The 19,946-nt window shown below is 38.4% G+C and overlaps 1 protein-coding gene across 2 annotated transcripts in view; it reads right to left on the minus strand.

The window, feature by feature from the left end:
- Positions 1-11,358: 11,358 nt before the first annotated feature.
- LOC131148028 (probable CoA ligase CCL7) overlaps positions 11,359-19,946 on the minus strand; it is a 34,572-nt gene continuing 25,984 nt past the window's right edge. Inside the window, exons 3-6 of one of the 2 annotated variants that reach the window (XM_058097775.1) lie at positions 18,919-19,064; positions 12,291-12,358; positions 12,086-12,188; positions 11,359-11,597 (exon numbers count right to left, since the gene is read on the minus strand). In XM_058097775.1, the coding sequence (XP_057953758.1) occupies positions 11,484-11,597; positions 12,086-12,188; positions 12,291-12,358; positions 18,919-19,064 (431 nt within the window). In that variant the 3' untranslated portion in view covers positions 11,359-11,483. Of the gene's footprint in view, positions 11,598-12,083; positions 12,189-12,268; positions 12,359-18,918; positions 19,065-19,946 lie in introns of those variants that run through there. The other variant, XM_058097776.1, reaches the window with a different exon arrangement.

Here is a 19,946-nt window from a genome sequence, read left to right on the forward strand (position 1 = left end):
TATTCACGTTCACAATCTTAATGCACAGATCAAATACCAAGTGATTTGTCATTATCAAAACCGGATTAGATTCATAGAGTCAACAGACTTCATTCTTTCCAAGCAACTAACCTTCCACAAGACCACAAGCCTCACATCTAATTAGCACTCTAATTAATACATTTACCACAAAACTGAACAAAAAATGAAATTATACACTGCCATGAAGAGAACGGAAGATGTAAACTAGGATTCCACCACTATCATTGAATAAAAGAAAAACAAATCATAATTCATTTCCTCAATTTATAACCAAAGCTTTTTATGTCCATAACTGAATCCAAGAAACCCTAACTCAAACTATCTTAAGCCTTCTCACAATCTAAGTAACAACTTCATGCACAACCCAAGCTGCATCAAGAATGCTTGAGAAGCAACCTTATAGACAAAACTAGAAAACCTTAGTTGAATTGTGTTTTAACATTTTCCTCGTAATATTTTCTTGATGGATGGTATTATGTTCTATGAATTGTATATTGAACTAATAGAATACATGCTTGTGTTGAACGCCAACTACATGACTGATGCAATACATTGTGAATTACATGTTGGTAATGGATTTAGGTTCTCACATGCTCAAACTCACTCTTATTTGCATGATGTGTATTATTGTGATTTGTTTGCTTGAATCTAGCAAGTTTTAGTGCAAGAATTTTTTGGGAAATATCCAATTTACAAACGGCATGCTGTCGAAATTTCGTTAAACTTTTTCCAGAATAAAATCATGTACAAAGAAACATATGCATTATCAATAAAAACTTAAAGTCATTCTAACTCGCGCTTCTCACATGTTGAGATTTGTAAGAAAAGAGGCAATCTTAGGCTACAATGTATAGAATATAGTGAAAGGTCAAGAACTAAATGTCATATAAGTAAGTGAAAGCCACTTATAAGCATTAAAACCCATTAAAGAATCACAACTCGAAACCTCCTATAATTTGAAAACTTTTATAGTCAAACTCAAGTTAGTAAATTAAATCCTGAGGACCAAAGACAAGCTAAAAAATCTCCAACAAAGTAAAGGCAATATTAAAACCTTCTAAAAATCATCAACAAAGTGTACATGAGAAACAGACTTCATTCCTACCAAGCAAAAAATCTTCCACGAGACCACAAGCCTCACATCTAATTAGCACTCTGATTAAGACATTTACCACCAAACTAAACAAAAAATGAAATAACAGACTGCCATGAAGAAAATGGAATATGTAAACCAAGACTCCACCACTATCATTGAATAGAAGAAAAACAAACCATAATTCATTTCCTCAATCTATAACCAAAGCTTTTTGTGTCCATAACTGAATCCGAGAAACCCCAACTCAATATATCACAAGCCTTCTCACAATCTAAGTAACAACTTCATGCACAACCCAAGCTGCATCAAGAATGCTAGAGAAGCAATCTTCTGAACAAAACTAGAAAACCTTAGTATAATTTTATTTTAACGTTTTCCTCGTAATATTTTCTTGATGGATGGTATTATGTTATATGAATTGTATATTGAACTACTGGAATGCATGTTTGTGTTAAACGCCAACTGCATGGTTGATGCAGTACATTGTGAATTGCATGCTGGTAACTGATTTAGGTTGTTACATGCTTGAAATGTTTTATTTTGTGAAGACAATCATGTTTCAGGTACAGGTTTTATAGGAAAATGTCCAATTTACAAATGGCATGCTACCGAAATTCTGTTAAAATTTAAAAAAAAAAAAATCACGTACAAAGATAATTATGATAAAATGAATGTTAAAATATTTTTGAAAGGATGAGTAAAAGTTAAACGAAAAGTCATTTCATTAAGCCCTAAATTTGCATCTATTAACATACATGGCATATCATTTGCTTTGAACTATGGATAAGCATTATCATTTGTCCACCACTAGGGATACTTTGTTTTGAGAACGAGTTTAAGTGTTTACGTGCATGGTTTGATGCATGCAACTATATATATTCATACGTACGTCATTCACATTCATTTCAGTTATTTGTTTAGGGTTGAAAATTATTGTACGGCGCACTCTCTATATTTTTCTTCCTGATTATATTGAGCGTCAGCTCTTCATTCTGTTCTCCATTTGTATATTATTTTTTTTTAATGACTCTTAATTTGTAGGGTTTGTGGCTGTTATAACATCAGCACGATGTCATGAATGCACAACAGTCGTTGGATGCAACTTTTGATCATTTCTTTGTAATTTTTATTTTTATTTGGACAAATAGAATTTTTGTATTTTAATTTGAACTTGTATAATGTATTTGTATTTGAATTTTGAATTTTTTTCTTATCTGAATAGATGTTATTTTTTTTTATTTTAATTGAATTGGTATTTGAATTCGAAATTTTGAATAATTTATGAATTTTGTAGTAATTATGGTTTCAGGTTATATATGCGAAAATGTAATTACAGATTTTTACAGGAATTGATGATTCAAAAAATTAGTATTAAAAAAATGTTAATTTCTTAATTATTAGTGAAGGATTCAAATTCGTCACTAATAGTACAGTATTAGTACTATTAATGACGAATTATAACTAATACTGTACTATTAGTGGGAATTTGAGTTGAGCCGATGTAGAATTTATAGTGACGGTATTAGGGTTTTAGTGACGATTTTTAAATTCATCACTAGTAGTTAGTAGTAATGGCAGACATAGCAACTAATTTAAAATCGTCACTAATACTTATAAATTCATCACTAATACTAATAGTGACAAATTTCTAAGTATTAGTGACAGATTTGATCTTTCACTAATAACCTGATTTTTTGTAGTGTGTTAAAGTGTCTTCATGGGTGGAATTGAAGGTGGAATTAATTTTTTCATGATTTGCTGAAGTGCCTTCATGGGTGGAATTGATTTCTTCATGATTTACTGAAATGTTTTTGTGGGTGGAATTGATGTCTTCATAGATGGAATTGATAGAGGGAAGTGTGTTGCTAATAGCATTGATCTACTATTACAGTTCCTCTAGCATGTCATCTCCCTGCCACATGGAAGAATCAACCCTTACATGTCATCTCCCTGCCACATTGAGTTGATTTTGTCTCAGAAGGAAGAACATGTCAAGAAGGAGCCTGAGACCTAGATGGCTCCTAGAAAAGGAAGTCAGTCTCAAGCGCTGAGGAGTGGCGCATCTTCCTGAAACTGCAAGGCTTGGAATTACTAAGATGCTTCGCCTCCTGTGCTGGTTACTATGTGAACATTTTTGTTTTGCTTTTTTGATGAGACACTTTTCATTTCATCAAATGTTTAATTTCAAAGTTGATGGAATCATTATAAAGTATTTTATTTTTGGATTTTTGGGGGAGGAGTACCCCAGCTTGGTTACCGTAGATTTTTCTGTGGCATGATGGCTATGTTATGTGACTGAAGGTTGTGCTTGTTTTAGGTTTACTGTTTTCTATGTCTGCTTTAGCCATTCAAATGTTGTTTACAAAAAAAAAAAATTGCAGTTCCTCTAGCAGGTTATGAAGTGCATCATTTGTTATCTGAAAGGCACCCTCAGCCATGGGCTCTCTCTTCACCATCCGACTGATCTTTCCGTATGTGCCTTTTCAGTTGTCAATTGAGCCAATGATCCGGATTATCAAGCTTCATCTCAAGGCTACCGCGTCTTCCTAGGATGTAACTTAAAGTTGGTTTTCTCAAAAACATCACTCCTTCTGGTAACCAAACTGAGTATTGCAACCTTGCATTCACCAGCACTGAATTAATTTGGTTCCTCAAACTTGTTTGGGCTCCTTATTCTTAATGCACCAATCTCAAATTCAAGTTATACAGATAATATTACAAGTGTGTGGAGGCCTGTTTTTCGCAACTTCTACTTCCATGTGATGTGCTTGAGATATAACCACCTTTTTTTTTTTAATTTTTGAGTCTCCTCTTACCATGATGGAGTCCATCTACCAGCTTGTTCCCTCTCTGGAGCTTCAAGCCAAATCTTGAGATTCAGCATGCAAATCTAAAGTTCTAATCAATTCTTGAGCTTTCTCTCAACCTCTTATTCACTTTTATGTCTAATTCGAGCTTCTGAGCCTCTGATAATCTACATGGTTCTGGTGACTTGGATGATTTATTTTAGAAAATTTACATGTTGATTTTTAGCTTTAGACATTCCTTGGATAATCTGCATTTGAAAATCATTCAACTTGGTTATTGGGGCTCAATATTGCAGAAACGGTATCAGAAAGATGTTTCTTACAAGTTCTCTCTCTCTCTCCCTCTCTCTCAGAGGGGCTTGAATTTTTTTATGAAGTTGATTCGTTTCCAAAAATTTGTTAATTACTTGAAATGGACTAAAAAATAAATTGACCTAGTCTTCTACGCCTGCTTTGTGTTCCTTTTGAAATAGTCGATCTGTTCAAGCCCTGTTTGGAATGATCTATCAGTCTGATTACTCGCTTGTTCCAGATAATTTTATAATGGATTTATTAGAGATGATCATGATCACCATGAAAAACATAAAAGCATCTGAAAACCAACAGATTTTGCATGGTGAATATATTTCATTGTTTTCGAATAAAAATTAAGTTTACTGCTGCTAAACCAAACCTATTCTGCTTACTATTTTTGGATGAGCATTATCAACCGACTCCCTTAGAATTCTTTAAAAAAAAAAATCTGGGGAATGAAGTAAGAAATTGAGTCCCTAAATTTGGATTCATATGTTCGGTCTTTTGGCTCTCAACATGGGATCACCACCATTCACCAAACATTCTCATGTTTGGTTTCCTTGTTATCCCTGCCTTTGTTCTGATTAAAACACTACTATCATCCAAAAAAATGCAAATTTTTTGTCACTTCCGATATTAAGAAAGAAACCATACAAGATATGGGAATCGAATGACTTGAATTCCTGTGAGTTTAGGGAGGTGAGATTTGCCATCTTGAGACTTCAGCTATCCTTTTCCTCGTCTTGAGTTCATCACTAAGCTTTGGAACAAAATTATAACAAATAGCAATAATTCATGACATGTAGAATGCTATGCTTTGTGTCATAGTCCGACTATTTTCACACCCTTATGAAGGGTTGTGCGGCGCTAACTAAAGCACTCTTGTTTAACTATCCAGCCTATCGTTTACCAACATTCATCCACAAAATACTTTCATTAGCATTCAATCAAATGGCAGCAGAAACAGTAATCAATTCATAAAAGCCGTGGCAAGCAAGCAATAAACATTTAAGCAAACGTAATTCATTAACAACACCTCCGTTGACATGGCGTGTTTAGCGAGGGAGGCAAGTAAGCTAAACACGTTAACAATAGCTAGTGAGTTTTACAATGACGGATGAATACTCACCCTCCCCTAAAGAGGTTTTTATGTAATTATCATCTTGACACTAGGAAACATCAAAGTGACCGAGGAGTCATACTGCCTTATTTGACATACAAAAACTCTACTAGTAAAAAATAACCCTACACTAGTATTTACATGATGGAAACTCATCCCAAGCACACGAGATAAGCGGTCACAGGCAAGCATAAAGCCCTGAACAAGCTTAGCTCGTGACATTCTCCCCCACTTATGCGGTCGACGTCCTCGAAGACTTTGGTGGTAGGTACATTTCAACTTTCTCCACGAACGGCTTCAAATCTTCCACAGAAATCGAGCTAATTTCTTTGTCATCAAGGCATTTCAACTTTCACTAAGAACTTATGTAGCTTCTTCCTTGAGGATATGAACTTTCTGTCTACAAGGATCTCTTCAAATTCACGTTTGTCAGGTTGCACTATCTTCAACTCTGCCCAGTTGGACTGACTTCTGTTTAGGTCAATGGTGTTGGCGTTGAATGGCTTGAGGCAACTAACATGAAACTGCGGTCTTCTCCCCTGATCTGCCCACTTCTTTATCTGCTTAGAAGCTTTCTCCGGATAGGCTCGGGCAAACTCTACATTCTGTCTCCATTCTTTAGTGAAGATGTACGCCCTGAGACTCTTTCGTCTATCGGCTCGCCCACTGTGTAGGGTAACAGCGACAACTGGCCTGTAACAAGCTCAAAAGGGCTTTTGTTGATTGTTGAGCGCCTTTGGGCATTGCCATAGAATGGAGCCACATTAAGTAGTTGCACGCCATTATTTTGGTTGTCATTGACACAATGGCACAAGTACTCATCTAGTAGCTCTCTAAATCTCTTCATCTGTCCGCCTGTTTGTCAATGATAACTCAAAAAGATGTCAAGATGTGACATGAATATCCTGAAAAACTCTATCAAGAAGTTGTCAGTGAACATTAAATCTCGGTCACAAATAATTACTTAGGAACACCACAATGTTTCACAATAGTCACAAGGAACAATTGTGTCATCTCCTCTGCCGAACAATACTTTGGTGCGGCCCTGAAAGTAGCATACTTCTTCCGCACCCCCTTGTCTTGTTGGTAAGTGAGACAAGTTTTGGTATAATCAACCACTTCATGTGGCCAATAATACCTCCCTAGTAGTCCTGTCATTGGAGTCATTCTCCGCGAATACCCCTCAACGAACTTCCTGAAAAAACTAGTAAGGCCAAGGAAGAAACGCAACTCCTTCACTGTCGTGGGGATCTTCCGTTCTTGAATCATCCTTACCTTCTCCATACCCCTTCGGATACGACCTTGTTCAACCACATGACCAAGGAATTTGTTGCTTCACTGAGCGAAAGAGCACTTCTCTCTCTTCATTTCCAGACTGTTTCCCCTCAGCCAATCAAACACCTTCCGTAGATGCCCTTCATGTTTCCTCTGAAATAGCACTGATGCTCCCAATGGTGTTTTGGAAGGGCGAACACATCTCGCTTCCAATTCATCAAGTTGTTTCCCCAACTCTACTATCTCTGGAGGCGCCATACGACCTGGCCCTTTAGTAGGTGGTTTCACCTCCTGATAACAACTCGATTTCATGCTCCACAGTCCGTCGTGAAGGCAAATTGTGAGGCAGCTTATCCGGCAACAACTCATTATCCTCATCCAACACCACTTGGATGGTCGTAGGCTCCAGCTCTTGGCCTACTTCTTTGTCTACCACCACCGTGGCTAGACGTGTCTACTCACCCTGACCCAATCCTTAATTAAGTTGTATGGCTGAAAGGGACTTCCCATCGTCTCATTTCGTTGCAACGACTTGTACCATGCACAAGTGATCTCCCATCAAACATAGGGAACCAGCCGAAGGCATTAGCACTGCCCTCATTCTCCTTAGGAACTCCATTCCTAAAATGACTGGAAATTCATCCAATGGCACCGCTATGAAATTCGCATGACCTTCCCATTATCCAAGCTTTACAGCCACTTGCTTGGCTACTCCCAGAGTAGGTTGGGCTACAAAGTTAACTGCTTTCATGCGTCCTATATCCTCCTCTAAGGATAAGTTGAGTCTCCATGCTTCCAGCTACGAAACAAAATTATGAGTAGCCTCCGTATCCACCATAACGCGGGTACTCTTCCATTTATCCTCAAGTCTACAAACATTAACCCTTTTGCTCATGTAACTTTCGGTATTTTTTCCTACTTTTCCAATGCGCTCACCAGCCGCACTGAACCCACCCTCGGGGCATGATCCTCTTCCTCCTCACTTTCCACCCCTTTTCCCGAAGTAGAAGCTTGTAAGGCATTGAGTACTCCCTTGTGTTGACACTCACTCACTTTGTGAGATCCACCACACAAGTAGCATGAAATTTTACTCTTCCCCTTTCCATTAGGTGTGTTGAACCCTTGAGACGACAAAGTTTCCTTTGAGATTGATGATTTAGTGTCGACTCCCCCACTCTCGGGTTTGCCTATCTTGAAAGATTTTCGACCGTTTCCCTCTCTGCCAAACCGTTTGGACAAAGCGGTATCATCACCAGTGTAGTCAGTCAAGCGTTTTGCAGCAGCTTGTGCAGTTGACAAGTCTTGAACCCTTTGCTTATGAAGTTCAGTTCTTGCCCATGGTTTCATCCCCTCAAGAAAATAGAACAACTTGTCCTTCTCTGACATATCCCAAATATCCAACATTAAAACAGAAAATTGTTTCACATATTCCCTGATCGACCCCGTATGCTTGATCAGTTTTCTTCTTGCATTATACTCAACATTTTCAGGAAAGAATTGGGCTTTGAGCTCTCTCTTCAAGTCTACCCAACTATCGATTACATAGCTTCCATTTTCAATCTCTTAGTACTTGGTACGCTACCACAATTTGGCATCCCCAACCAAGTACATGGTCGCAGTATTCACCTTTGCCTATTCTGAGGCCATTCTCACAGCGCGAAAGTACTGCCCCACATCAAACAAGAAGTTCTCTAACTCCTTGGCATCTTGGGCACCCCCATACGTCATGGGTTCTGGTACCTTGGTCTTGCTAACTCCTGGAGTGTTGGAGTTCCCCATAGTAAGAACCATCAGATTCACCTTTGCATCCAGATCAGCCATCAGCGACTACAAAGTTTCAACTGTGTGGCGAAAGTCCTCTGACATGTCGCCTATCAAACCTGCTTGATGTTTTTGTGATCCCATCACTTCATCAACTAGTTCTCTCATCTGGGCCACCTCCGCGGCCACAGTATTGGTTGTTGTCTCAACCTGTGCTTCCAGCATGCTGATCCTCTCAGCATTATTTGGTGCCATGGTCACTTACAAAAACTTTCCAAGTCCAACAACGAAGGCAATCGAATTCACCTAGAAACTCAACCTTAGGCTTTGACCAAGTGTCACTGACTTAACTCTGATAGCAAATGTCACAGTCCGACTATTTTCACACCCTTATGAAGGGTCGTGCGGCGCTAGCTAAAGCACTCTTATTTAACTAGCCAGCCTATCGTTTACCAACATTCATCCACGAAACACTTTCATTAGCATTCAATCAAATGGCAGCGGAAACAATAATCAATTCATGAAAGCCGTGGCAAGCAAGCAATAAACATTTAAGCAAACGTAATTCATTAACAACACCTCCGTTGACATGGCGTGTTTAGCGAGGGAGGCAAGTAAGCTAAACACGTTAACAATAGCTAGTGAGTTTTACAATGACGAATGAACACTCACCCTCCCCTAAAGAGGTTTTTATGTAATTATCATCCTGACACTAGGAAATATCAAAGTGATCGAGGAGTCATACTACCTTATTTGGCATACAAAGACTCTACTAGTAGAAAATAACCCTACAATAGTATTTACATGATGGAAACTCATCCCAAATACACGAGATAAGCGGTCACAGGCAAGTATAATGCCCTGAACAAGCTTACCTTGTGACACTTTGCAATGACATTAAAAAGATTATACTATACAAAGAATCGAATTTTAAACAATAAAACCATGTGAAACAAAAATATTTGAAATGTTTGATCATAAGATGTAAGAATGAAAAGTCATAGCCCAGGCATAATATCGTAAAGTAGAAGCCACTTTGAAAGCTCTTCAAAGTGAGGCATCCTGACTGGGCCTCGGAATAGTATTTAGCAACTAGCGACAACATCCCCAGTAAGGCAATGCAGGGCTAAATTCCAATGGCCTTTAAATCGGATTTGGTTGTGCTGAGATTAATGTTCCAATTGAACTTTATGAGCATCCCTCCAGTACCCTCACCCAATTCAAAATACACACAACAGTAAAGCTTTGAATAATTATGTAAGCACATATACTAAATGGTCAAGGCATATTTGTCTGACAACGTATTTATTTATTTATTTTCATCTTTGTAGCTTTGAAGTGGTGAAAAGTAGAGATTTTGGTTGAGATTTTGTCACATTGGAACTTTATATGTTCATTAACATCCGGTATCTGCCTTTAGCATCACACTAATTGAAGTACACAACTCTCTTGATTATTTTCAGGTAACCATATAGTACTGTATCAATTCATTCGTGAAAAAATTAAGGCTGTGATGCAACTTTCGCATGTTACCAGCCAGCTATATTTGTGAATGAATCAAATTGCAACTATTACATGTTTCTCGGGAACAACCTGGCTGTAAGGACTTTAGGAGCCCTTGAAATATGCAAAAGACTTGGATATTCCTTTTTGGTGGCACCAAAACTACATAAAGCATTCATAAGATCATACGCATGCAGACTGCAGAGAGAGAACCACTCAATTTAATGAAAATGCTACTAGCGGTGAAGATGCAAAGATAGACAGTGTTGTTCATGTGACCATTCATCTACATGTAAATTACTTCTTCTTCTTCTTTTTTAATTGCAATAACAATCCTTCTTTGTGGAAACTAACTCTACTCCTTAATCATGTTTGTGTACTACATATATTGCACCTTTTCTGAAAATTACTCATGCGAGTTTTGAATTTTGATATTTTCGCCGTAGTTGTTTGGCCAATACGTAAAGTGAGTTTTGCTTATGACAACAAATGCATTCATTATAAGAAACTCATACCGAAATGCTTATTGATTAGTTGAATGCAACATGTACTTTTCAATAACAATACTTGTACATAAAAGTATTCATAGAATAACTTATTAGAGAAGTTTTGCTTTTGACATCAAATGCATATCAGTAAGTAATCGTTTGGATTAAAGATTTTTATGAAAAAAAAAAAAAAAACAAGAATAAGAAATTCACTTTCCATTATATTTTCCCTTCATGCCAAATAATATTAAAAATAAAATGATGCCTAAAATTAAAATTTTATTCATTGATTTGACATATATTTTATTTTCTATTACTTCCCTTAATAACCAAACAAGAAAAAATAAATTCCCCCATATTTTCCTTTCCCTTCCCTTACATTTTTCAAGTTCCAAACAGGACGTAAAAAAAACTCTCACAGAAAAGTGCTTATTGATTAATTGAATCCAATACGAATTTTACTATAGAAGTACTCGTACATAAAAGTGTTTGTAGAATCACTTAATAGATGTATCCAACAACTAAGTTTACCAAACTTTAACCTAAATATACTAACTCTATGTTTGGATAAGCCTTAGATTTAAATTTGTATTGAATTTGAATAAGATGTAATGTAAAATTATATTGAAATTTGTCTAAATCCACTCAAATCCAAATCCAAGGTCCGAAATCCAACTCCCAAACACAGCCTAAGTTATTGCTTAGGTTGAAAAACACATGCATAATGCTTGTGCGAATGCTTCATTTATCTAACCCTATGTAAAGGGTGCACAAATTTCAAGAAATAGGAAAACATATTAACATTGTGTTTGGGAGCATAGATTTTAGGCCACAAATTGTGTAACATTTTAAGACCAAGTCTAAATTCTACGCTGCCAAACAAAGGTTAGAATTGGTAGGTCATTCTTTTTATATGAGAGGATAGACGGTTGTAATTACACAACTAACAGATAGATAAATAATCATAAAATCTGTAGCAAAACAAGCAGATAATTGAAAGGTTAGAATTGGTAGGTCATTCTTTTTATATGAGAGGATAGACGGTTGTAATTACACAACTAACAGACAGATAAATAATCATAAAATCTGTAGCAAAACAAGCTGATGATTGATAAGCTTTACAGTTTAGCTCGGACTTTCTCAATAAGCTCTCTTCTGAGGATCTTCCCTGAAGCTGACTTGGGGACACTGTTTATGAATGTCACCTTTCGCAGTCTTTTGAACGGTGCAACCTGTAGCAAAACAGACAAACACATTAGGATATGGGAGCTTGGCTTTTATATGTCAAACAAGCAGAAATAGAAATGCTTAGGCATTTTCTCCCCTACACTTTGCATTCAGTTATAGGCAGAAGATCAGGGGATATAATTGATTTAAGTTCCCATATAATTCAGTGCTTACAAAAAGAAGCTTCTGTAACTTTTGTGTTAAGTTACAACAAATACTGTTTCTGAGAAGTTACTCATAATTTTTGAGTCTTCGGAGTCAAAAAGTAAAAGGTTTCAAAAATGTAACTTCAAACTCATCCTTATGAGTTGAGCTTCTCATAATGCATTACCAAGCGTTATTCTATAAGAAGTTGACATGCACAAGTCATCCTAGATGGAAAACTTTGAGAAGTCAAAAGGCACATGATATCACCAAATTAAGTTGAGCCAGACTGAATATAGAATGATGTTTTATTTTCATTTTTTTTTTCCTTTTCATCCTTTTGCTCTACCTGATTTGAAATGAATGTCTGAATCTCTTCTTCAGTCAGAGAACTGTTGGGTGAGCGGACAACATATGCAACTGGGATCTCACCAGCTTCGGCATCAGGAAATCTAAGGCAAAATGATGAAGCTTTCAATAGCAAGAAAATAGAATTAAACAAGATTCCTGAAGTTTAAGAAATGAATATTACATGATGTTACATCTCAACTTACGGGATGACGACAGCATCTACTATTTCAGGGTGAGAAACAAGCAACCCTTCAAGCTCAGCCGGTGCAACCTAGTGAGAATTGAAGGGAATAAAACATGATTCAGTTGGACCAATGAGTTTGTCAAATACATAGCAATATAAGTGCATTTTCAAAGAAAGATCCAGTAAGCTCAATACAACAGCATCCTTCAAAATTGCTTAAAAAACATCACAGATCCCTGCTCCTGATTTCATAGTCAAATACCTTATTGTATCAAGGAAACATTGGGCTGAGCTAAATGGCAAGCAAAAGAAACTGGTGCAACTAAAGAGGTAAAACAAATGAATTTACATGTTTCATCGAAAAACAAGATTACACCCATTGGCAAATAAGACAACTGAATTCTAGCAACAATAAAGATTACTGCATGGAACACTTTCAAAAGGAGTCCACCAGAAAAAGGCATCCAAACCAAAGACAGATGTGAGAAACCCAAAACCAGAACATGCTCAATTTATCCCAAGAACCACCAAAGCAATCCAAATTAAAGAGAGCTACTAAATCATGAAAGCTCGCCCCCCATAAACCACACCAAAATGTGGTCCTCATCAGGGGAACCCTTCCCAGTTTTGGGTACAATGACTCTTCTACGAAGTCGCAAACCAAATTTCATCTTCAACCTTAAATTTCACCATCAACTGGAATTGAACATTCTTAAAATATTTCTCCCAAGAGAAAACTAAAAATAAATAAATAAATAAACAAAAGAGAGTCACACTAAAATTAATTTCTAATAGAATAAAAAATTTAAGCCAACTTCCCAGCCTGGAATGAGACATTCTTAAAATATTCACCCACAAGAAGATATCACGGAAAAAATTTTAAGGGAAATTTCAAAAAATCCTAATTTCCTTTAAATTAAATAATTTGAGACAACTTCCCATCAAGATGGCACTCCATTCCATTAGACACAACAGGAGGCATGTTAAAATGAAGGCTTGTTCAACTATTTAACAAAAAGCAAGCATAGCATATGTTTGAATAAAATTAAAAAAATATAGTAATGCTCCCATATAGTGTGGTAAGGCTTCAAGAACACAATGATATTAAACTCTAGGCATACTCATCTTTGACAGCCAAACATGTACCAAGAACAGAGATAGAATATGAGGGAATTTACTCAGATGATGTTTACATAAATATTATCCATTATTCAAAACACACCATAAAAGATGAAGAGCACATAATTGCATGCAAGAAGAGCACAGAAAAAACAGGAAACATGAAATGATTCTCAACAAAACATTTAGCTAGTGAATAAAGCACAAGCTAAAGAAAAATTGCAAGAAATAAAAAACAAAAAGAGCATAATCACAAGATACAAAAATTTATGCAGCTCACGTTAGGCCTATGTCCATGGGGAATGAATGATCCACTATCAAAGCAAACAAAATTAAAATGAAAGTTGCGCAGAAGGAAGAACCCAATGTAACTCTCTCAAGAACAATTAACAACTCGTTGGCAGGAGCCAAAACTCCCTTATTCAACCCAAGCTCCCATGCTCTTATACACCATTATTTCTAACTAAAATTACTTCAATGGTGGTAACCACAGCACTGCATCAGGAAATTATTTAATTGAGCAAGCCTAGCTTCAATGCAAAGGATCCTGAGACTCTATCCTTTGCCTTAAAAGAAAACAAAACCAACCATTCATGCAATTAATCTTGGAAGAACAAGCATGCAAACCAACCAAAATTAATTTTCCCATGACAATATTCAAGCTTCTCCATGCTATTTCTTCAAATTACAAAGCAGTTAGCTCCCACCACATGGGCAGGACAAACCTAACATTGTAGAATGGCATTATAATTTTTGAAGTCATAATACCCCTATTGTTATACCATATTCAATAATGCATACGTATTGTGATTTCACCCAGAGCCTAGGACTAGGCGTAGTGTCACGAGCTAAGCTTGTTCAGGGTATTATGCTTGCTTGTGACCGCTTATCTCGTGTGCTTAGGATGGGTTTCCATCATGTAAATACTAGTGTAGGGTTATTTTCTGCTAGTAGAATCTTTGTAAACCAAATAAGGCAGTGTGACTCCTCGGTCACTTTGATGTTTCCTAGTGCCAGGATGATAATTACATAAAAATCTCTTTAGGGGAGGGTGAGTGTTCATCAGTCATTGTAAAACTCACTAGCAATTGTCAACGTGCTTAGCCTCCTTGCCTCCCTCGCTAAGTACAACATGTCAATGGAGGATTTGTTAATGAATTATGTTTGCTTCAATGTTACTGCTTGCTTGCCACGGCTTTCATGAATTGATTATTGTTTCCGCTGCTATCTGAATGAATGTTAATGAAAGTGCTTCGTGGATGAATGTTGGTAAATGATAGGCTGGCTAGTTAAGCAAGAGTGCTTTAACTAGCACCTCACGGCCCTTCACAACGATGTGAAAATAGTCGGACCGTGACATTTGGTATCAAAGCCAAGTTGGTGACACTTGGTGACAACCCAAGGTTGAGTTGCTACGTGAATTCGATTGCCTTCGTTGTTGGATTTGGGAAGCTTTAGTAAGTGACCATGGCACCAAACACCGCTGAGAGGATCAGCGTGCTGGAAGCACAAGTTGAGACAACAACCAACATTATGACCGCGAAGGTGGCCTAGATGAGAGAACTTGTCGATAAGGTGATGGGATCACAAAAACATCAAACAGGTTTGTTAGGCGACTTGTCAGAGGACTTTCGCCACACAGTGGAAGCTTTGTAGGCCCGGATGGCAGATATGGATGCAAAGTTGAATGTGATGGTTCTTACTATGGGGGACTCCAACACTCCGGGAGTTAGCAAGACCAAGGTGCCAGAACCCAGGACGTATGGGGGTGCCCGAGATGCCAAGGAGTTAGAGAACTTCTTGTTTCATGTAGGGCAGTACTTTTGCGTTGTGAGGATGGCCTCAGAACAGGCAAAAGTGGATACTGCAACCATGTACTTGGTTGGTGATGCCAAACTGTGGTGACGTACCAAGTACAGAGAAATTGAAAATGGAAGCTGTGTAATTGATAGTTGGGCAGACTTGAAGAGAGAGCTCAGGGCCCAATTCTTTCCTGAAAATGTTGAGTATAATGCAAAGAGAAAACTGAGAGATAAGTAGCTAAGGAATTTAACATCCCTATCACTCACAATTGTCCTAGGAATGCCATGCAATCGCACAATGTCCCTAAAAAATAAATTGGCTATATTTGTAGCATCATCAGTTTTATGGCAAGGAATAAAATGTGCCATTTTAGAAAATCTATCAACCACCACAAATATAGAGTCCCTACCCCCTTTGGACCTAGGCAAACCTAATATGAAATCCATTGAAATGTCTACCCAAGGTTCACTAGGTACAGGCAAACGAGTATAAAGGCTATAAGGTAAGACCTTAGACTTATCAAGCATACGAGGTCAATCAGCGAATATGTGAAATAATTTTCTACTTTAATGTTGGATATTCGGGATATGTCCGAGAAGGACAAGTTGTTCTATTTTCTTGAGGGGATGAAACCGTAGGCAAGAACTAAACTTCATAGGCAAAGGGTTCAAGACTTGTCAACTGCACAAGTAGCTGCAGAACGCTTAGACTTACTACACTGGTGATGATACCGCTTCGTCCAAACAGTTTGGCGGAGAGGGAAACAGTGGAAAGTCTTTCAAGAATGGCAAACCCAAGAGTGGGGGAGCCGACCCTAAATCATCAACCTCACAGGAAGTTTCGTCGTCTCAAGGGTTCAACACACCCAATGGAAATGGGAAGAGTAAACTTGAGTGTTTCTTGTGTCAAGGTCCTCATAGAGTTTTTGAGTGCCCTCACAAAGCATCACTTAATGCTTTACAGGCTTCCATTGCAAAACAGGCAATGGAAGATGATGGGGAAGAGGATGATGCCCCAAGGGTGGGTTCAGTGCGGTTGGTGAACACATTGGAAAAGCAGGCAAAAACACCGAAAGTTACACGAGCAAAAGGGTTAATGTTTGTGGACTTGAGGATAAATGAGAAGAGTACTAGCGCTATGGTGGATACGGGGGCTACTCATAATTTTGTTTCGTAGTTGGAAGCATGGAGACTCAACTTATCCTTAGAGAATGATACAGGACGCATGAAAGCAGTTAACTCTGTAACCCAGCCTACTCTGGGAGTAGCCAAGCAAGTGGCTATAAAGCTTGGACAGTGGGAAGGTCATGCGAATTTCACAGCGGTGCCATTGGATGACTATCCAGTCATTCTAGGAATGGAGTTCCTAATGGGGACGAGGGCAGTGTTGATGCCTTCGGCTGGTTCCCTATGTCTAATGGGAGATCACTCGTGCATGGTGCAAGTCGTTGCAACGAAAGGAGACGATGGGAAGTCCCTTTCAGCCATACAACTCAATGAGGGATTGGGTCAGGATGAGCAGACATGTCTAGCCACGGCGGTGGTAGACAAAGAAGTAAACCAAGAGCTGTAGCCTACGACCATCCAAGCGGTGTTGGATGAGTATAAGGAGGTGTTTCCGGATAAGTTGCCTCACAATTTACCTTCACGACAGACTGTGGGAGATGAGATCGAGTTGTTATCAGGAGTGAAACCACCTGCTAAAGGGCCATGTCGGATTGCGCCTCGAGAGATAGTAGAGTTGGGGAAACAACTTGATGAAGTGGAAGCGGGATGTGTTCACCCTTCCAAAACACCGTTGGGAGCATCGGTGTTGTTTCAGAGGAAACATGAAGAGTATCTACGGAAGGTGTTCAACGGGCTGAGGGGAAACAATCTGGATGTGAAGAAGGAGAATTTCTCTTTCGCTCGGTGGAGCAACAAATTCCTTGGTCAAGTGGTTGAACAAGGTCGTATCCGGAGAAGTATGGAGAAGGTAAGGATGATTCAAGGACGGAAGATCCCCATGACAGTGAAGGAGTTGCGTTCCTTTCTTGGCCTTACTAGATACTGCAGGAAGTTCGTTGAAGGGTATTCGCGGAGAATGACTCCAATGACAGGACTACTGGGGAGGTATTATTGGCCGCACACGCAGGAGGATGTGGTTGATTATACCAAAACTTGTCTCACTTGCCAACAAGACAAGGAGGAGCGGAAGAAGTATGGTACTTTCATGGCCACACCAAAGTACTGTTCGGCAGAGGAGATGACACAATTGTTCCTTGTGACTGTTGTGAAACATTGGGGTGTTCCCCAAGTTATTATTTGTGACCAAGAGTTAATGTTCACTGACAACTTCTTAACAGAGTTTTTCAAGATATTCAGGTCACATCTTGACATCTCTTCGAGTTCTCACCGACAGACAGACGGACAGATGAAGAGATTTAGAGAGCTACTAGATGAGTACTTGTGCCATTATGTCAACGACAACCGGAAGAATGGCGTGCAACTACTTGATGTGGCTCCATTCTGTGGCAACGCCCAAAAGTGCTCAACAACCAACAAGAGCCCTTTTGAGCTTGTTACAAGCCAGCTGCCGCTGTTACCTCACACAGTGGGCGAGCTGTACAAACGAAAGAGTCCCAGGGCGTACATCTTCACTGGTGAAAGGAGACAGAATGTAGAGTTTGCCCAGGCCTATCTAGAGAAAGCTTCTGAGCAAATGAAGAAGTGGGCAGATCAGGAGAGAAGACCGCAGTTTCATGTCAACTACCTCAAGCCATTCAATGCCAACACCAACGACCTGAGCAGGAGTCAGTCAAACAGCACAGAGTTGAAGATAGTGCAACTTAACAGACATGAAGTTGAAGAGATCCTTGCAGAAAGAAAGTTCATATCCTCAAGGAAGAAGCGACACAAGTTTCTAGAGAAGTGGAAGTGCCTTGATGACAAAGGAATCAGCTGGATTTCTGCAGAAGATTTGAAGCCATTCGTGGACAAAGTTGAAGTGTACTTATCGCCAAAAGTCTACGAGGACGTCGACCGCATAAGTGGGGGAGAATGTCACGAGCTAAGCTTGTTCAAGGCATTATGCTTGCTTGTGACCGCTTATCTCGTGTGCTAAGGATGGGTTTCCATCATGTAAATACTAGTGTAGGGTTATTTTCTGCTAGTAGAATCTTTGTAAGCCAAATAAGGCAGTATGACTCCTCGGTCATTTTGATGTTTCCTAGTGTCAGGATGATAATTACATAAAAACCTCTTTAGGGGAGGGTAAGTGTTCATCAGTCATTGTAAAACTCACTAGCAATTGTCAACGTGCTTAGCCTATTTGCCTCCCTCGCTAAGTACAACACGTCAATGGAGGATTTGTTAATGAATTCCATTTGCTTCAATGTTACTACTTGCTTGCCACGGCTTTCATGAATTGATTATTATTTCCGCTGCTATCTGAATGAATGTTAATGAAAGTACTTCGTGGATGAATGTTGGTAAATGATAGGCTGGCTAGTTAAGCAAGAGTGCTTTAGCTAGCGCCGCACGGCCCTTCACAACGGTGTGAAAATAGTCGGACCGTGACATGTAGCCGCGTAGGAGGGTGAAGTGGGGAACGAGGCATCCCATATGTGTCTTGTAACAAATAAAATAAATAAATAAATACTGATATTTCAGAATAAGACTTGAGAAATATTGCAACAGAACTATGTAAGTATTAGTCAATAAATTATCATCAAAGAAAAAGGTTACCTGAAAGCCTTTGTACTTGATGAGCTCTTTAATACGGTCAACAACATAGAGTCGTCCTACATCATCAAAATACCCAAGATCTCCTGTATGTACCCAACCTTTTTTATCTATAGCTTGCTTGGTGGCCTGCGGATTGTTCAAATAGCCTGAAATGAATTTTAGAATGGTGATATTATATATCATCTAACTACAGAAGCCAATACCTAATGCATTTTAATAACATGCAATTTGAAAAAAAGAAAGGCCAACGTCACTTCACACTTGCGGCAAGTTGAACAATCTCATTATCTCATACATCATTTGCTATGTAAGAAGATCAATTGAAAGTTAAGGGAGTCAGACCCCAATACAAACCCAGATCGCATTGAAGAACCTAAATAGCATATATTTGGTATGAATTCACTTGCCCTGGCAAGAATGTCAGAACAGTAAAAGACTTTACCCCATACAATAATCTGGACAAATACACAAAGCCACTAATCAACTTCCCATGAGATCAACAATGACAGCATCTAAAAATTTTGATCTGGTCATCACAAACAAATAAGGGACATTGGATGATTTAGTAAAGTATTTACTTGGTTTATCCATTGCATGCACTATTGCGCTTGATTTTAACTCCATTTTTCTTTTCTTCTTTTATGCAACTTGAGATAAGCATGAGCCCTTTATCCTACGTTGTATGGATTGTCTTTGTCACCATGAAGTTTGAGGTGTCCAAATGTGCTCTAATGGGAGCATTGTTCAGAATCAAATAAATAGGATAAAAGGTAGCCTGTAAATTAATTATTGGCACAAGGATAAAATCACAAGGTAACATTGGGTAAAGGACCAAAAGAACATGGCTTCCCAAAATCTAGCTTAGCCTGTTCTCTCTACAAAAAAGTTTAGTGAGCTAGGACAAAAGTTAGCATAAGGTTTGGCAATTCATCTCACAACCTAAAGTTTGGATCCCATGATGTTTAAAGTGTTCAACTTAAGAAGTAAAATTTTTTAAACCATTGTGTATATTCAAAATTGTAATAACT

Source organism: Malania oleifera, chromosome 2 (genome assembly GCF_029873635.1).
Source record: "Malania oleifera isolate guangnan ecotype guangnan chromosome 2, ASM2987363v1, whole genome shotgun sequence".
Taxonomy (NCBI): Eukaryota; Viridiplantae; Streptophyta; class Magnoliopsida; order Santalales; family Ximeniaceae; genus Malania; species Malania oleifera.